Source organism: Labrus bergylta, chromosome 1 (assembly GCF_963930695.1).
Source record: "Labrus bergylta chromosome 1, fLabBer1.1, whole genome shotgun sequence".
Classification (NCBI taxonomy): Eukaryota; Metazoa; Chordata; class Actinopteri; order Labriformes; family Labridae; genus Labrus; species Labrus bergylta.
Genome location: NC_089195.1, coordinates 12,650,946 through 12,665,292, shown reverse-complemented (window position 1 = coordinate 12,665,292; position 14,347 = coordinate 12,650,946). Strand labels below are relative to the sequence as shown.

Here is a 14,347-nt window from a genome sequence, read left to right as displayed (position 1 = left end):
GGGTTATTTTATTTGTAAGATTTTTTTATTATCTTTAATTTAATAATTAATTATCTGATTGTTTTTCTGCTTTGCCCATTATTACATTCGATGAATGGGACGCTTTTACTCCTCAAGGCCTCTATGACGTATTCACCTGAGACAATCTGAAGATAATTATTGCTGCTAGCATGAAGTGCTTATGATATTTTTTGGCCTAGCCTCTCTTGAGGGGTCATAAGTTGAATCCTTAAGGGCTTACAACACTCAAAGAAAGAGCTGTCGTGTGATATATATGTTACATTTCAATCACCTGTGGTTGTTTTGGCATCTTAATCACATCATCCCCGCTCGTCGAGTCATTTGCTCGTTTTTGAGGAAATGAATGTACACATTTTATGTCACACAAAGCATCCGAGTAAAGGCCTGTGTCCAGCTAGCGTTTTAGCTTCTTTTTTCAATTGTTCCCAATGAGGACAGTGTTTTCTGCAACATACTGCCGCCCAGAGAAAAGCGTCTTTCTTGCGAGACAGCCTTTTTTGTGTGGTCGCACCGAGTTTAAAAACGTTCAACTTCTCAGAAAGGCAATGTTGACTTCACCAGGACTCTTTTCAACCAGCCAACCATATGAAAAGATCTGTCAGGTCCTTACTCCCCGTCTGATCAGAGCCCTGATAGCGTGGCCATCGTTTAACGGAGCAGTGTCGGTCATACAGCGGCCATTTTCAAGAGATGCTACATTCAAGCGCTCCCGTGTGCACAGTCAGCGCTTTTCTGCCCAGAAGAAAACACCAGTTGGACACAGGCCCTTACTGCAGCTTCTGTCAAATGTGTGAAAGTACAGTTTTCACACTTGAAGAACTTTGTTTTATTTAACTTCTGTAAAACCTGTGTCATCTTGTCTGACGTTTTATCATCCCACTTTGGATTTTAGGATTTTACTCTTGAGGTAGAACCACGAATTGCATCGTGGTTATGATGATGATGATGATGATGTTAGAAATGGAAATGGCTTCATGCTCTTCCCCTTTCATACGACATTAGATTCCAGACAATCTGATGTCTGCAATGACCTCAGCATGGCCTTGGATTGGACAGGGAGATGGCTGAGAAGGGCATGGCAGGAAGACGGGGAAAAGATGGGCGTTTTAAGACCCCTTTGTGATGACACTGCAGAAACAGCACAGTCACCTTTTTCTGATGTTGCATTAAATAAATAGTTTGGATTCATTCAAGCAGAGTTGTTTGAGGTACTTGTCTATAGTAGCCACAGGAGAAGCTGTCATCTCGACCCCTTTATTGAGAAACCGGCCCCCATAGAAGCTAGGCTATACACGGCTTTGATAAGGTTAGCATAACATGTGGACCATGTGTTGTGTCATTTTACAAAAACAAAACAAAACAGTGCAAACTGAAAATTTACATCCATCCAAATATGCATTTTCTTCCGCTTATCTGAGGCCGGGTCGTCGTGGCAGCAGGCTAAGCGAGTAGACCCAGAAGTCCTCCTGCCCAGTGACATTTTCTAGCTCATCTAGGGGGGGATTTCCAAGGTGTTCCCAGGCGGGAAGGGATATATAATCCTTCCAGTGCGTTCTGGGTTTGACCCGGATGTCCTCCCAGTTGGGCATGCCCGGAAGACCTCCAAAGGCAGGCGACTAGGAGGCATCTGAAACAGAAACAGATGCCCGAACCAACTTAACTGACTTCTTTCGATGAGAACGAGTAGCATCTCTACTCCAAACTCCCCCGCATGTCTGAGCTCTTCACCCTTTCTCTTAGGCTAAGTCCAGACACCCCCTCCAGAGGAAACTCAATTCAGTCGCTTGTATCCACGATGTCATTGTATTGGTCACTGACCGTAGCTCATGACCACAGGCGAAGGTTTGAATGTAGATTGATAAATCGAAAGCTTTGCTTTCCGGCTCAACTCCTTCTTCACCATGGCGATCTGGTACAACACCTGCATTACTGCAGGACTGCAAAACTTACATCCATCCATCCCATATATTAACTGCTTTTCCCATTTCGGGTCACGGGGGTGCTGGAGCGATCCCAGCTGTCATTGGGCGAAAGGTGCGGTCACACCCTGTTGGCCAGGCAGTCACAGGGCTGACAAACTTATATTGTAGTCACATTTCTATTCAAGGTTCATAACCCTGGGCTCACAGTTTACAAATATCCATCACCAGAACCTTCGACTGGTTTCTCCATCAAGCGTCAGTGCTGAGCTGGATCTCCTGAGTAATACTTACTTTGGACAAGTGCCTCAGACAACCTGCTTCAACCCTGCGTCACTATCCCTTCAACACATACAAACAGTGAAGTACGAACTTAGAAACAGTTTGCTTAAGGGCTGATGAATCTTCCCACTGTCACCTTGTTCTGTTGTAAGCGGTTTAAGAAATGTAAACAACAGATGATAGCGTGAGCAAACATTACGAACCTACCTAAGCATGTTTAATCTGTTTTAAATGACGAAGGTCAGACAGTAAACACACATGTATATATTCACATGGAGTAAGTATATGAAAGGAACAAAGAAATAAACAGAACAACTTTCAAATAAATGAAACTACAATTCTCCTCTGTAGACGGAAAAAGGTGGAATCGGCCCACAGCCGCTGCATTTGTGCTTCTGTGGTTGTGTTGTTTCACTCTGCTGTTTGTGATTTGAGGTTCGGTTGATGTGTGTCGATGTGGCATTGGCAGAAAAGCGCATGTGTGTGTGTGTGTGTGTGTGTGTCCTTGTGTTTTCAACAGGTAAGTGTTGTGTACTCTCTGTCTCAGTCTTAGTTATTCATGTTATCTTTCCCGCTCTCTCTCTCTCTCTGGTCATCTCTTTCTTCTCTGCTGTCTGACAAACTGTCCTCCTTTCTATGTTTTGCTTACCCCCACTCCTCTTTGTAATTTCATTTGTCTTTGCTACCTGAGCGCTCCTCGTGTCTTCAGCGGTATCGGTCTGTTTCATGCTGCTGCAGCAACACTTCTTGCCAGTCCAGGCAGCATAGATATAAATGTTTGAATCCAAATGAACAAAAACCTGTCTGTCCATTTGACCTCATCACCCCATTTTAACTTTGTACTCTTTACATTTTAATCCTCCTGAAGTTAAATAGCTCCACCCAGGGGTGAAAGTAGTTTCAAACTCAAGCCGGTACGACGACCACGACCTTCATCGCTTCTTATTGTTCAACTCTCCTCGGCTTCATGCATCCTTAAAATAAATGTTTCAATATTTAAAACCTATATGGAGTTGAAAGGAATAAAACGCTTGAAATTGATGTCCCGGGACAATAAGTCAAATGCTTTCAGAGGCGCTGTGTGAAGTCGCATGGCGTTGAAATGAGTGACAGAGCGATCCCTGATCGTCACCTCACACACAGCTTGTCTGAGCTTCTGTCAGTGCTGTTGGAATAAAACAGAATATCGTGAAACATCAAAACGTATTCTGCTACACATTTTTACTTGGGAGATTTTGCAAACAACATAAACCTGCCAAAACTCCACAGCCCTCAATATCCGTCAGCTGTAGCGCGCTGGAGGAAGCTCGAGCTCACGTTAATTAGCAGTCATGAAGGTGTCTTCGTCCAGCACGGATCAAAACAAAGCACAGACAGTTCAGAAGGAATATCGGAACGACTTAGAAGTAATTATTAAGGAGAAAAAGTGCCTGGTTTTGAATGTGGGTTTTGACAGGCAGCTGCTCCCGCCTCTTTCCAGTACTGCGCAGAACGCAGGAACGGACCAAACCGGACCGTACTGGACTACTTTCACCCCTGGTTCCACCAATCCTTTTATCATAGTGTTAATATACTAATCCTGAGAGGTTTTTTTATTAGCTGCCTAGACTGGTTTGTTGATGTCATGATGGCCGCTGACTGTTGTCTGAGCTCTTTCGTTTGATTGGCGGTGTTTCGATGCTTCCTGCTAAGCCTGGCACCACGGTCGCCATGTTGGATTGATGATGGACTTGTCCCGCCCACTGCTTCTTCTGCAGCCATAGTGCTTGATTTGTATTGATCAGTAACTAACAGGTGCTTATTCCTCCCTCTCTGATGGTTAACAGCGAGCAGACGAGAGCATCACCATTGACACCACCCTGTTGGTGCATTTCTTTGGGAAGAAAGGGAAGGCGGAGCTTACGTTTGATGACTTCTACAGGTAAGAAAATGTGCAGTTGACACCTTAAAATATTGGGCTTCTGTTTTAAACATTAACCAAATAACCGGGTTATCTTTCCTTAAACCCCCCCCCCCCCTTTTCCTGTTTTTATTGCTTTTTGTGTTTCAGGTTTATGGATAACCTTCAGACAGAGGTGTTGGAGATAGAGTTTCTGACCTACTCTAAAGGGATGACCACCATCAGTGAAGAAGACTTTGCCAAAATCCTGCTGCGCTTCACCAACGTGGAGAACATCAGTGCCTACCTGGAGAACGTTCGCCATTGTATACCTGACGAGAAAGTAAGGCATCAAAACAACAAAACACCATAGAAAGTACTCTTAGCTTAAACCACTTCAAAAGTACAAAATAAAAGCATAAAAAAAAATACTGTTTCAAAATTGCAAAATAATGGAATTTTAACACTCTTGGTATCGAATGCTTCTTAAGTATTGGAAATTTTGACATCCTTAGTTGTCTGTATAAAACATGGACGTTGCCTCAGTGATGTCATTGATTGGTTTCTGAAAAGCCATTATGAAGCCTGACTATTGCGTTAGCCATAGTGGAATGCAAACTTTTATTCCATCAAGAAACAGAAAAAAAAGAGAGGTAGTGATGAGGCAGGCGGCAAACAGCGAGAACACACCCACCTGTCAGTCAAATGAGCCACACCCCTAATAACATTGTGGTTCAGGAAGTAAGATCTCGTTAGTTTTCCCAATGCGGATTTGATTATTAGCCATAATGTCATAACCATCATAGGTAGACTGACCATGAGCTACCTGAGAGTGAAGCTATGATTTATGCTCCTGTAGGAGACACAAGGTCGTCTGAGATCAATCTCGTTTAAGAACTACACGGTTTATTCACGATATCGGGGCAAAGAACTACACTACCCTACTAAAAGACAAAGAGTAAGGTATTTTACCTGCTTGTATCTCGAGATAACACTTGTTATGAGTTGACACTATACAAATAAAAATTGATTGATTGATTGATTGATTGATACCCACAATCATAGAGTGCCACAGAGACGTCTGTGATTGGTGGAGCTCGCTGTTACTTTGTCCATGTTTCATGCCCCTCGGCGGCGTATGCAATGGACAGTTTTTGTTAGCAGGCTAGCTAGTTAGTTAGCTAAAAGGAAACATACTAATAACCTTGTCATGCCACAGTGAATGTAATTTATATATTCAACAACACAAACTACAAGATAGAGCAACACTTGTATAAACAGCATAAACACGATAACAATGGCTTAAGTCACATTTAAAAAGACGCAGTTTTTTGTGCCAAATCAAATGTTTCATAGTCACGAGTATTGGGGTAGCAGGTTGTCATGGTAACATGCATTAATCTTTGGCATTTGGAGACTGCCACAAGGGGTCTCTGGGAACTGCAGTTTTAATCGTCAACACCAGAGGTTACCGCTTGTTCAGCCCACACTTAGTTAAAATTGTGGCATGCTGTTTTTTAAATTTCTATAATCTCTATCAGTACATTACAAAGCGGTGTTGGATTGTTATCAAGCTTCCTCGATCCTTTGTGTTTCTGTTTGATTCCTTCCTCCTGTTTTTATAGTCCTTCTCTCCTTCCAGCCATCTACGTAGAGCAGCCGAAATTTCCCAACACTCGTCTCTGCCTGAGGCTGTTGTGGCTCTCCACGCTTCAGCGCTGCCTCACTTGACCACACACCTACACAAAAACACACACACACACACACACACACACACACACACACACAAACACACACACACACTACCACTTGACCACACCTCCAGCTCTATGTGAATGAAAATGGTCTATCTATCTATCTATCGCCCTTTTCATACTGCCTTTTTTTTTATGCAAAAGTGCCGTAACTAAGCTCAGCCTTCATCACATCCTCGCACGTTCATATTGATTCCACGACAGCGTCACATTGCCGTTCCAGTCTGTGAATTTACATTACATTTCGGCTTTGTGGAAGCACGGCGCAGCAGGAGCTCCACATTCACTCACAGTCAGACATGCACATACACACACACACAGCGCTGCGCTCCCTCGCTGGCTCAGCTGATCCAGTCTCTCCTCTGTAACGCCCTGTTACTACCTCTGAGGACGGGACAGAGGGGGGGGGGTCACTTAGTCCCCCCCATAACGCCCAATTTCTCCTCCACTCTAGTCAATGATTGAGTTTCCACAGCGCGCGGTGTGGTCTGTCTCCGGAGCGTACCAGCAGTGCCACTACACTCTGCTCCCTTTTAAATACGCTGTGAGTCTATTTTCGCAGTACGCTGCATGCACGCGTCGAGCTGGACAGAATAGAACGACCCGAGCAGGAAGTTAGATAGGGAAACACACAAAGCGTCCGGTCAATTTCAAGTTAAAACACAACATACAGACCCCTTATCGTGTATATCCAACATGACGTCAAAACAGGCACCGTACGAACTACAAGTCATCCTCAGAAAGATAAAGCAACATGTTTTTTGCAGGTTCTTCTCTTTATTCCTGTGTGATCTTGTAGTTGCAGCTCACGCTCCAGAAACAAACCTAGTGGGGCGGCGGAGCACACAGTATGTGGAAATTGGGGGTTACAACTCCGCAAGGGAGGGTTAGGATTAGGGAAGACAAATCGTCAAAGGGGCGTAAATGTTGCGGCTTGAAACGGCAGTCTGAACAGGGCTTCTCAATCTATACAATCAATCTATACAAATCAGATAAATAAAAATCTACACATTGACGTGTTGTTTCTGTGCAGCCCAACACTTTCTCTGTCCCTCCCTTCTTTCCTTTTCATGCTGTTGAAGAAGCAGGTTGGTTTTCTGCCTCGTACAACACACTAACCTGCAGTCACAACCTGTCAGTGTTTCCTGCTCTTCAGTTACCTCGCCACCTTTGTTTAGCTAACTAAAGACACCGCTACCGGGTTGTTTATTTTTGTATTGATCTGCATCTACTCTTGTGAATGTAAAAAGAGTGCTTCCCTCACTTCTATGATGATATTAATCTAGTTTAAAGAGGACATATTATCCCCCTTTTCCACCTTTTCAAACAGTCCCCTGTGGTCTAAATGAAACATCTGTGCTGTGCTTTGGTCAAAATATAACATGACTCAAGCACCAGAGGAGGTTTGTGACCCTGTATAAACCAGCTCTTTCAGAATGCTCCATTTTGGTGTGTGTGTCTCTTTAAATGCAATGAGCCCCCCCTGAGTTTTCGTGGTAGACATCACTCCTCTGTAGAGAGAATAAAAATGGCGGACCTGCGCAAAAGTTTTGTTCTAGGTTGGGGGAGGAGTCCATGGGTGGAGATACCAGGGGAGGGGAGGAGATTTTTTTTTTTATCTAAGTCCCAATGTGACATCACAAGCTGAGCACACTTGAAACGGAGCATTTTTCTCTGTGTTATAATACTTATGTAGACCACAAACAAAGGACTGGATGGGTTTATTTCACATGTTGTGGGTCTGTAGACACTCAGGTTACCCAAATATATGTTCAACAACACTGTAGAAGAGGATTTTTCATAATATGTCCCCTTTAAGGTTTTTGTTGATTCACAGCAGAGAGCATGTGGCAGTCACAGCGACTTGTTGAATGGCTTCAGCATTAAGCCTGTTTGCAGACACATCAGGATTCTGATCCCGCCATTAATGACTTTGAACGCCATTAATGGGCCTTTGCAGTAATTGTTAAACAGAATGCATTGCAGTCAGATGCTTTTATTTTGGCGGGGTTGATACTTCAGACAGCGGAGTGGATGGGCCTCCTGGAATGCTGAATGCATGCCTGTCGAGGTCCCTTTGGATGCCAGTCCGCACTGAAACACTGTAGTACTCTTCACTTTCACGCTGCTGCGGTGGTCGATGTCACATGTGCCGTCTCTGGTGTTTCAGGGAATCACCTTCGATGAGTTCAGATCCTTCTTCCAGTTTCTTAACAACCTGGAGGACTTCGCCATCGCCATGCAGATGTACAATTTCGCCTCTCGCTCCATCGGACAAGGTATGTTGGATGTCATCCTCAAAACGCATTAGCCCTCTTTCTCTCGTTTGGGCAGCTAGAGGGTTAAAATCCGCTTCCCTGTGTGTGTTGTGCTTTATGTGTCATTCTTCTGTCTCTTGCAATACACTGTTTTGTGTTGTCTGCCCGCCTGGCATCTCAAATCTCACTTCTAAACAAGGCGCTTCCTCAACTTTAAAATCCCCCCTTGCTTCCATCACGTCTGTACGCCTCTCTTCATCAGCTACTGACATCAAACAAAGACAGCCAATAGCAGAAAGCGCCCTCTGCAGGAAAAAAAAAAGAGTATCTCAGTATAATCTGAAATAATTTAAGTACATTTACTCTCCTACTAGATGAGTTTGCCCGAGCGGTTTATGTGGCCACGGGGCTGAAGCTGACACGTCACCTTGTAAACACCATCTTCAAGATCTTTGACGTCGACCACGACGACCAGCTCTCCTACAAGGAGTTCATCGGGATAATGAAGGACCGGCTGCACAGAGGAGCCAGGGTGAGAAACACACAGATCAGCACAAGAAGAGGTTGAATAAGGGTCGTCAAGATAGCACATTTTTTAAGTCAATTCTTGTTCATGTTGGTCCTTTGTTTCAAGTTTTTTTTTTTGGGGGGGGGGGGAAGAAGGTTGGGAACCACTTAAAGTATACCTTGAATAAAATTGTTAATTTTATAAGGATGGACATGAAATAGCTGTTTGAAAATCTACACAGAGCAAGATAGAGAAGGTTGTGCTTTTCTTCAGGAGGTCAAATCTTGGTCATGAAGGTTCAACAGCTTTAATGTTGCTGTGACGACATGAACTGGAAACCACCTTCTAGAACCGCTGAGTAATCTCAGCAAGAAGGAACACTGCCCTCTGGTGGTGAATTCAGATACAACAGAAGTAAACCCCTGCACATGAAAAGTCACAAACTGGAACATTTCAATAAAAAGTGAACCTTAATTGTGTTCGTTTCATGACTCTTTTAGTTCTTTGATGCTCTTTGGCCTCGCAGTCTTGGCTTATTAACACACCTCTCTCTTTGTCTCCCTCTCTCCTTACCTCGTTTGCTCCCACACTCACCTGTGCTGCTGTTATTCCGACTGCTCCTGCGTCCTTTCTACATCTTTGCTGCTTCGTACCTCTCCTCCTTCCTCCCTTTCTTCCTGCCATGACGTCTCCTCGACCTCCTCTCAGGGTTATAAATCTGTGGAGCGTGCCACCTCTTTTAAGTCCTGTCTGAAGAAGGAGCTGGCGAGCAGATAAGTACCACTCACAATTCAAATGCTTGCTTGCACTCATAATAGCCACTGTTTGTTGTTTTAAGTTTTGTATCCAGAGTGAGTGATGAGGAGAGTTTGAGGAGTATTTAGAGCCCGTACCATGTTAGACCACACGTCTCAAGCCGTGATATTTACGCCCATATGATGTTTTGCCTTCAATCTGAGTCAGTCACTATGGGGGGATGAAGTGATCCACACTCTGTCCCCTCTTCAGAGGAGTGAGACAGCATCGGCAAGCCAGACCACGTCACAGACCACATCCCCTATCAGCTGCTCCTGTGAGCGTTTGTGTGTTACTCCCACTCTACTCTCTTCTGTTTCTGGGTTCGGCCGGCTCAGCTCGAGACCCAGGATTATTACAAAGAGAGAAAAAGATAGACCTTTATCTGACCTCAAAACCGGGATGCAGGCCAGGTTGGTATGGTCTCTGCATCAGGCAAAGAATCTAACCTCTAATCCATGTCCTAATTGTTAACATGGAGAAGGCAGTTTTATGGTTTATGATATTTACTGCAGCCCCTCAGTAGAGGGCGCTCTAAATCTTTTGGCTTCATATGAGGTACTTAATGTCTGTTCTTTATACAGTCTCAGATCCTGACTCAGTACTTGGTCCTTCTGTGGTGCACAAACGGCAATGGGAAATTTGAGTTTAAAGGCAGGGTTGGTAATTTCCTCCAGATCCACTGTTTAAGATTTTGGTTGAAATTGTCTTTAGGTCCTGACAGAAATAATAACTCAAGTTCTCTGAAAAAGGAACAAAAAAAATCTATCATCTGTATCAGTTGTAAGCCTGTAAAATCTTCAACCAATGTCTGCCACGAGGTACCAAACTGAAGAACCAATTACGCCTCCCTGTCTCCCTGCTCGCTCTCTACCTCTTGCGTGCTCTAGCCCACACTCAAAGAGCGTCACAGATGACAGAGTTTATACTGAGTTTACTTACTGCTGAATGAGACATGAGACGACGTAGCTTCTACACAACGTAAGAGATGAGCTGAGGTCCACTTCTGGAGAAACGGCACTCGTTCATGTAAGTGAGGGGGCGTGGCTTATGAGGGAGCACAGAGGGGAGGTGGTGGGTGCAGATGGAGCACTGAGGGAATGCTACTTTCAAAATCATGCTAGTTTTTGAAAATTACCAACCCTGTCTTTAAAGTGACTTTTACCAGATGTATTATTCTTCCATTTTATTAGTTAAGTGTCTCTCATAATCTACCCCATTACATTTTCTCAACTTTGTTTTTACCCTAAAACAACCTGGAACATCGTTTTTTATTACAGGAATACTTTTTTTAATCTCTCTTGATGTACTTCACCTCACTATTCCATAACACGTTCTGGCTCTGTACGTCACTGTGCCTCTGTTTCTGTCCATGTGTACCAGGTGAAGGGACGACGCCACGCCTCCTTCTCCGACTGCGTCCGCTCTGAGGCCGGGAAACAAGTTCACCAGCTCTGGAGGAGGTTCCAGGAGAAGCCGTAGAAGAGGAGAGAGTCTAACGGCGGGCAATAAAAACACAAAAAATGAAGGAAGCATTTTGAAGTACGGGTTAAATTAAAGTGAGAAAACAACTCTGTGTCTTCAAGAGCAGACGTCCAACGCAGATGATAACTACAAGCATGACCGCACACAGCAGCTGACTGACTTCCTGTTTATTAGCAACATGACTCCTCTCCTCCTGTTTGTGACATAGATCTGATTCCAGTTATTATTATATAATATAACTTTATCCTCGATGCATGGTGCCTCCTTAACAGTCAGTGAGACTGTGACTTGTTTTTTAAATGGAGCTGTAAATGTGATGTTATGAAATGTAATTTATTCCGACCAGTGTACAAAAGCAAAGTTATTGTTTGAACGGCTGCACTACAAACTGAAGGAGCACAAATATAATGATATAACAATCACAACCCCATGTGATGATAAAATTAAACATGCAGGATTAACTACAGTGGTTTAAAGGAATACATTAGCAAAGAAAAAACACTAAAAGGTAGAATAGAAATGCTGTTAATTGTTTAGTCTTTAACCTAATCACTGATCTTTATCCGATATGTAATCTGCACCTTTGGACATGTTTGACCTGGATGTATCAGCATGAAAGACATCCATCCATTATCTAGACCCCTTTTCCTGCTCGGGGTTGCAGGGGGGCTGGAGCCGATCCCAGCTGTCATTGGGCGAGAGGCCGGGTTACACCCTGGACTGGTCAATCACAGGGCTGACATATATGGTGCATTCAAGTGATATCAGGAAAAGGAGTTTCCGGAAACTCCTTTTCAAAAAATGAGGTGCCCGACCTGCCGACTTGACGTCATATTCGTCATCACATCGAGGGAAAAATATGTTTAATTAATGTCGAGATACTTTTGATTAATTTACATATTGCACATCAACTTTTTGCTCAAATATAACTCATAACACAGACATTCACACATATTCTTCATAGCATCAACGCTGTTTGTTGCTGTTACAACATTCCAACTTTCTGAAGTCAGGAGAACGACTTCCCAAACTGGGACCATCCGAGGAGCACCTGAATGCAGCATAAGACATAAGACCACACTCACATTCACACTTAGGGGCAATTTAGAGTCAGCAGTTAACCTAACGAGCATGTCTTTGGACTGTGGGTGGAAGCCGGAGTACCCGGAGAGAACCCACACATGCACGGGGAGAACATGAAAATTCCACACAGAGAGACTCCTGTCAGACGGGGATTCAAACCAGGAACCTCCTCGCTGGGAAGTGACAGAGCTAACCACTGTGCAGCCCATAAGATATTCTTTATTCAATATTTATCACGACTTCTTTCTGAATACGTTGGCCTGTTTTAGGTTTGAATACTTTATGCAGTATATGTGATGGAAATCTACAGAGGTGCCTTGTATTCATTATCTACGTTATCTGAAAAACTGACATTAAACCAGACTTGTTGCAAATATTTCACCCCTCCCCATGTTACTTTTATACGGTGGCCCTGGAGGTCAACTGCACAAATATTTCATGACTGCAACAAACATTTCATCAGACACCTAAAACATTTCACGAAATGCAAAAATATTTCAAGGACAGCAAACATTTCACTTACTTAAAAGAAAAATAATTAACCTGCGAACAAATATTTGAGAAACCAGTAAGGGTCAGACTTTACTACTTGTTTTTGATTGGACTGAACTCAGGTTAAAGAAGGAGAAAGAGTTTGAGGAAGCCATCGTTAAGGAGCAAGATACTGCGTTTGGAAACAGCAGTCTTAATAATGCAAAATAAATTTGGTCTCACATCTGTCTGAAATCTCTCCCATGTACGGGTCCTAAATACTCCTCAAATGGTATTACTAGATGCAAAATTGAAAAGGAATACTACAAAAATAGTGAATAGGCTATCATGACATCCTGTTGAAATGTGATCATACTTTTCTGGAAAGTTAAGTAATTTGAGTTCAACGCTTGAGCGTGGGTTTCAGTGACATTTCAGAAAATATTTCTAAATTGATTTGGTGCAAAAAACGCTATCGAAAACGAAGAAAATGGCGAAAACTGAAGACTTAATATTATTTTCAAAGAGTTAAGGAACTACGCATCCCACAATCCACTGCGATTCCAACGAGACCCAAACAAACGATAGTTTAGCGTTTCTTTCTGAACACGGACTTTGTAGCTACATTTTTTTCTTAAAGTGATTAAATTGTTAATAATAATGTTAATAGGATTTTAAATTTCGGAACCGCACTGTTGAACTTTATTTTTTTGAGTAGTTACATAATTTGACCTCGTCGATAATTAAATGTTGTCCTCTTTCTGTGACCAAACATAAAACTGAAAACCAACGACCATGCAGTCAAGTCTACAGTAACCTAAAGGCAAATGTTTGCGTAAATTAAGTCAATTAAAATAATGTACACAGAGTATCGGAAGTCAGCTTCGACCACCCATTAACCTGTTAAATTCATCTATACAAACGATGGTTAATGCTCTTATTACACAGGCTGATCTGGTATTGAAAGTGTATGCGGAACTATACCTCTGTCTCTGCACAAGTTTCTGTCAGGAGCATTACAAACAACGCACCATCTGCCCCCTGAATCTCACGTAAAGTACAACGTTATTCATTTTCGTACATTAAACGTTGTCACTGTCTGGTCGTTACGAAATAAACAAAAAAAGCTGGTCAATTTACAAAGTTATGGCAAGTTAGAACCATAGGTTAGAACAGACACATATCTTAATATTTCATGGTGAAAACATCTACCGTCCATTACTCGGTTCGCAAAGCATTGTGGGTTGTTCACAATCCAAATCACCACCATCAGCTGTAAAAACACAAGAAGGTAATTATGGTGATCTCTCCGGTTAGTTACGATTAAACGTTTCCATCGGTCACCGGTCTTTCACTAGTTTGCGACAGTAACGATGAACCATGAGTGAGAGTGATCTCCCCGCACATCACTCACTGCTCTCTTCTGATTATCTAGTTAAGACTATACTTTCAGGGATCATTTCTATAGTTTCTGACTTGAGAAATGTGTTTCTAAAGTGTTTGGTCTCGCTAACCACGATGATGAGTCGTGATATTCTCTTCTGAGCGTGAAGCGGACACAGAATAATGATTCACTTCATATGTTCTCTGTCATTGATGATCGTTCATAACTTCCTTTGTGGAGTTTTGAGGAAGAGAATATGATCAGAGTGGTTACCATTTGTGTGAAAGTAATATAATGAATTGTACAGTCAATATACGGAGAAAACTTTAAAACGCAGACCTATGCAACCGGTTCACGCCGTTTTGGTAAACTTTAAACCTGATAATACTCTTACAGAACAGGAATAAGACTCGGTTGTCAGAGTGGTTGAGATTGTTCTGATAATTGTTTTCCTCATTATTGTGTTTCAATTAAGGGGGCGATGTCTCCTCAAAACTAGTGATGGGAA

General features: G+C 42.8%; 1 protein-coding gene and 1 non-coding gene across 2 annotated transcripts in view; both read left to right on the top strand.

Annotated features, from left to right (window-relative positions):
• Positions 1-12,360, top strand: part of micu3a (mitochondrial calcium uptake family, member 3a) — a 33,685-nt gene extending 21,325 nt beyond the window's left edge. Inside the window, exons 8-13 of the mRNA XM_065954307.1 lie at positions 4,049-4,143; positions 4,273-4,444; positions 8,026-8,134; positions 8,488-8,645; positions 9,330-9,394; positions 10,797-12,360. Coding sequence (XP_065810379.1) covers positions 4,049-4,143; positions 4,273-4,444; positions 8,026-8,134; positions 8,488-8,645; positions 9,330-9,394; positions 10,797-10,803 — 606 coding nt within the window. The 3' untranslated portion in view covers positions 10,804-12,360. The remainder of the gene's footprint in view (positions 1-4,048; positions 4,144-4,272; positions 4,445-8,025; positions 8,135-8,487; positions 8,646-9,329; positions 9,395-10,796) is intronic.
• A 1,532-nt stretch (positions 12,361-13,892) lies between these two features.
• On the top strand, positions 13,893-14,109 carry LOC114921663 (small nucleolar RNA U3). The gene has a single exon (XR_003809966.1). It is a non-coding gene; the product is annotated as a small nucleolar RNA U3 (small nucleolar RNA).
• The last annotated feature ends 238 nt before the right edge of the window (positions 14,110-14,347 follow it).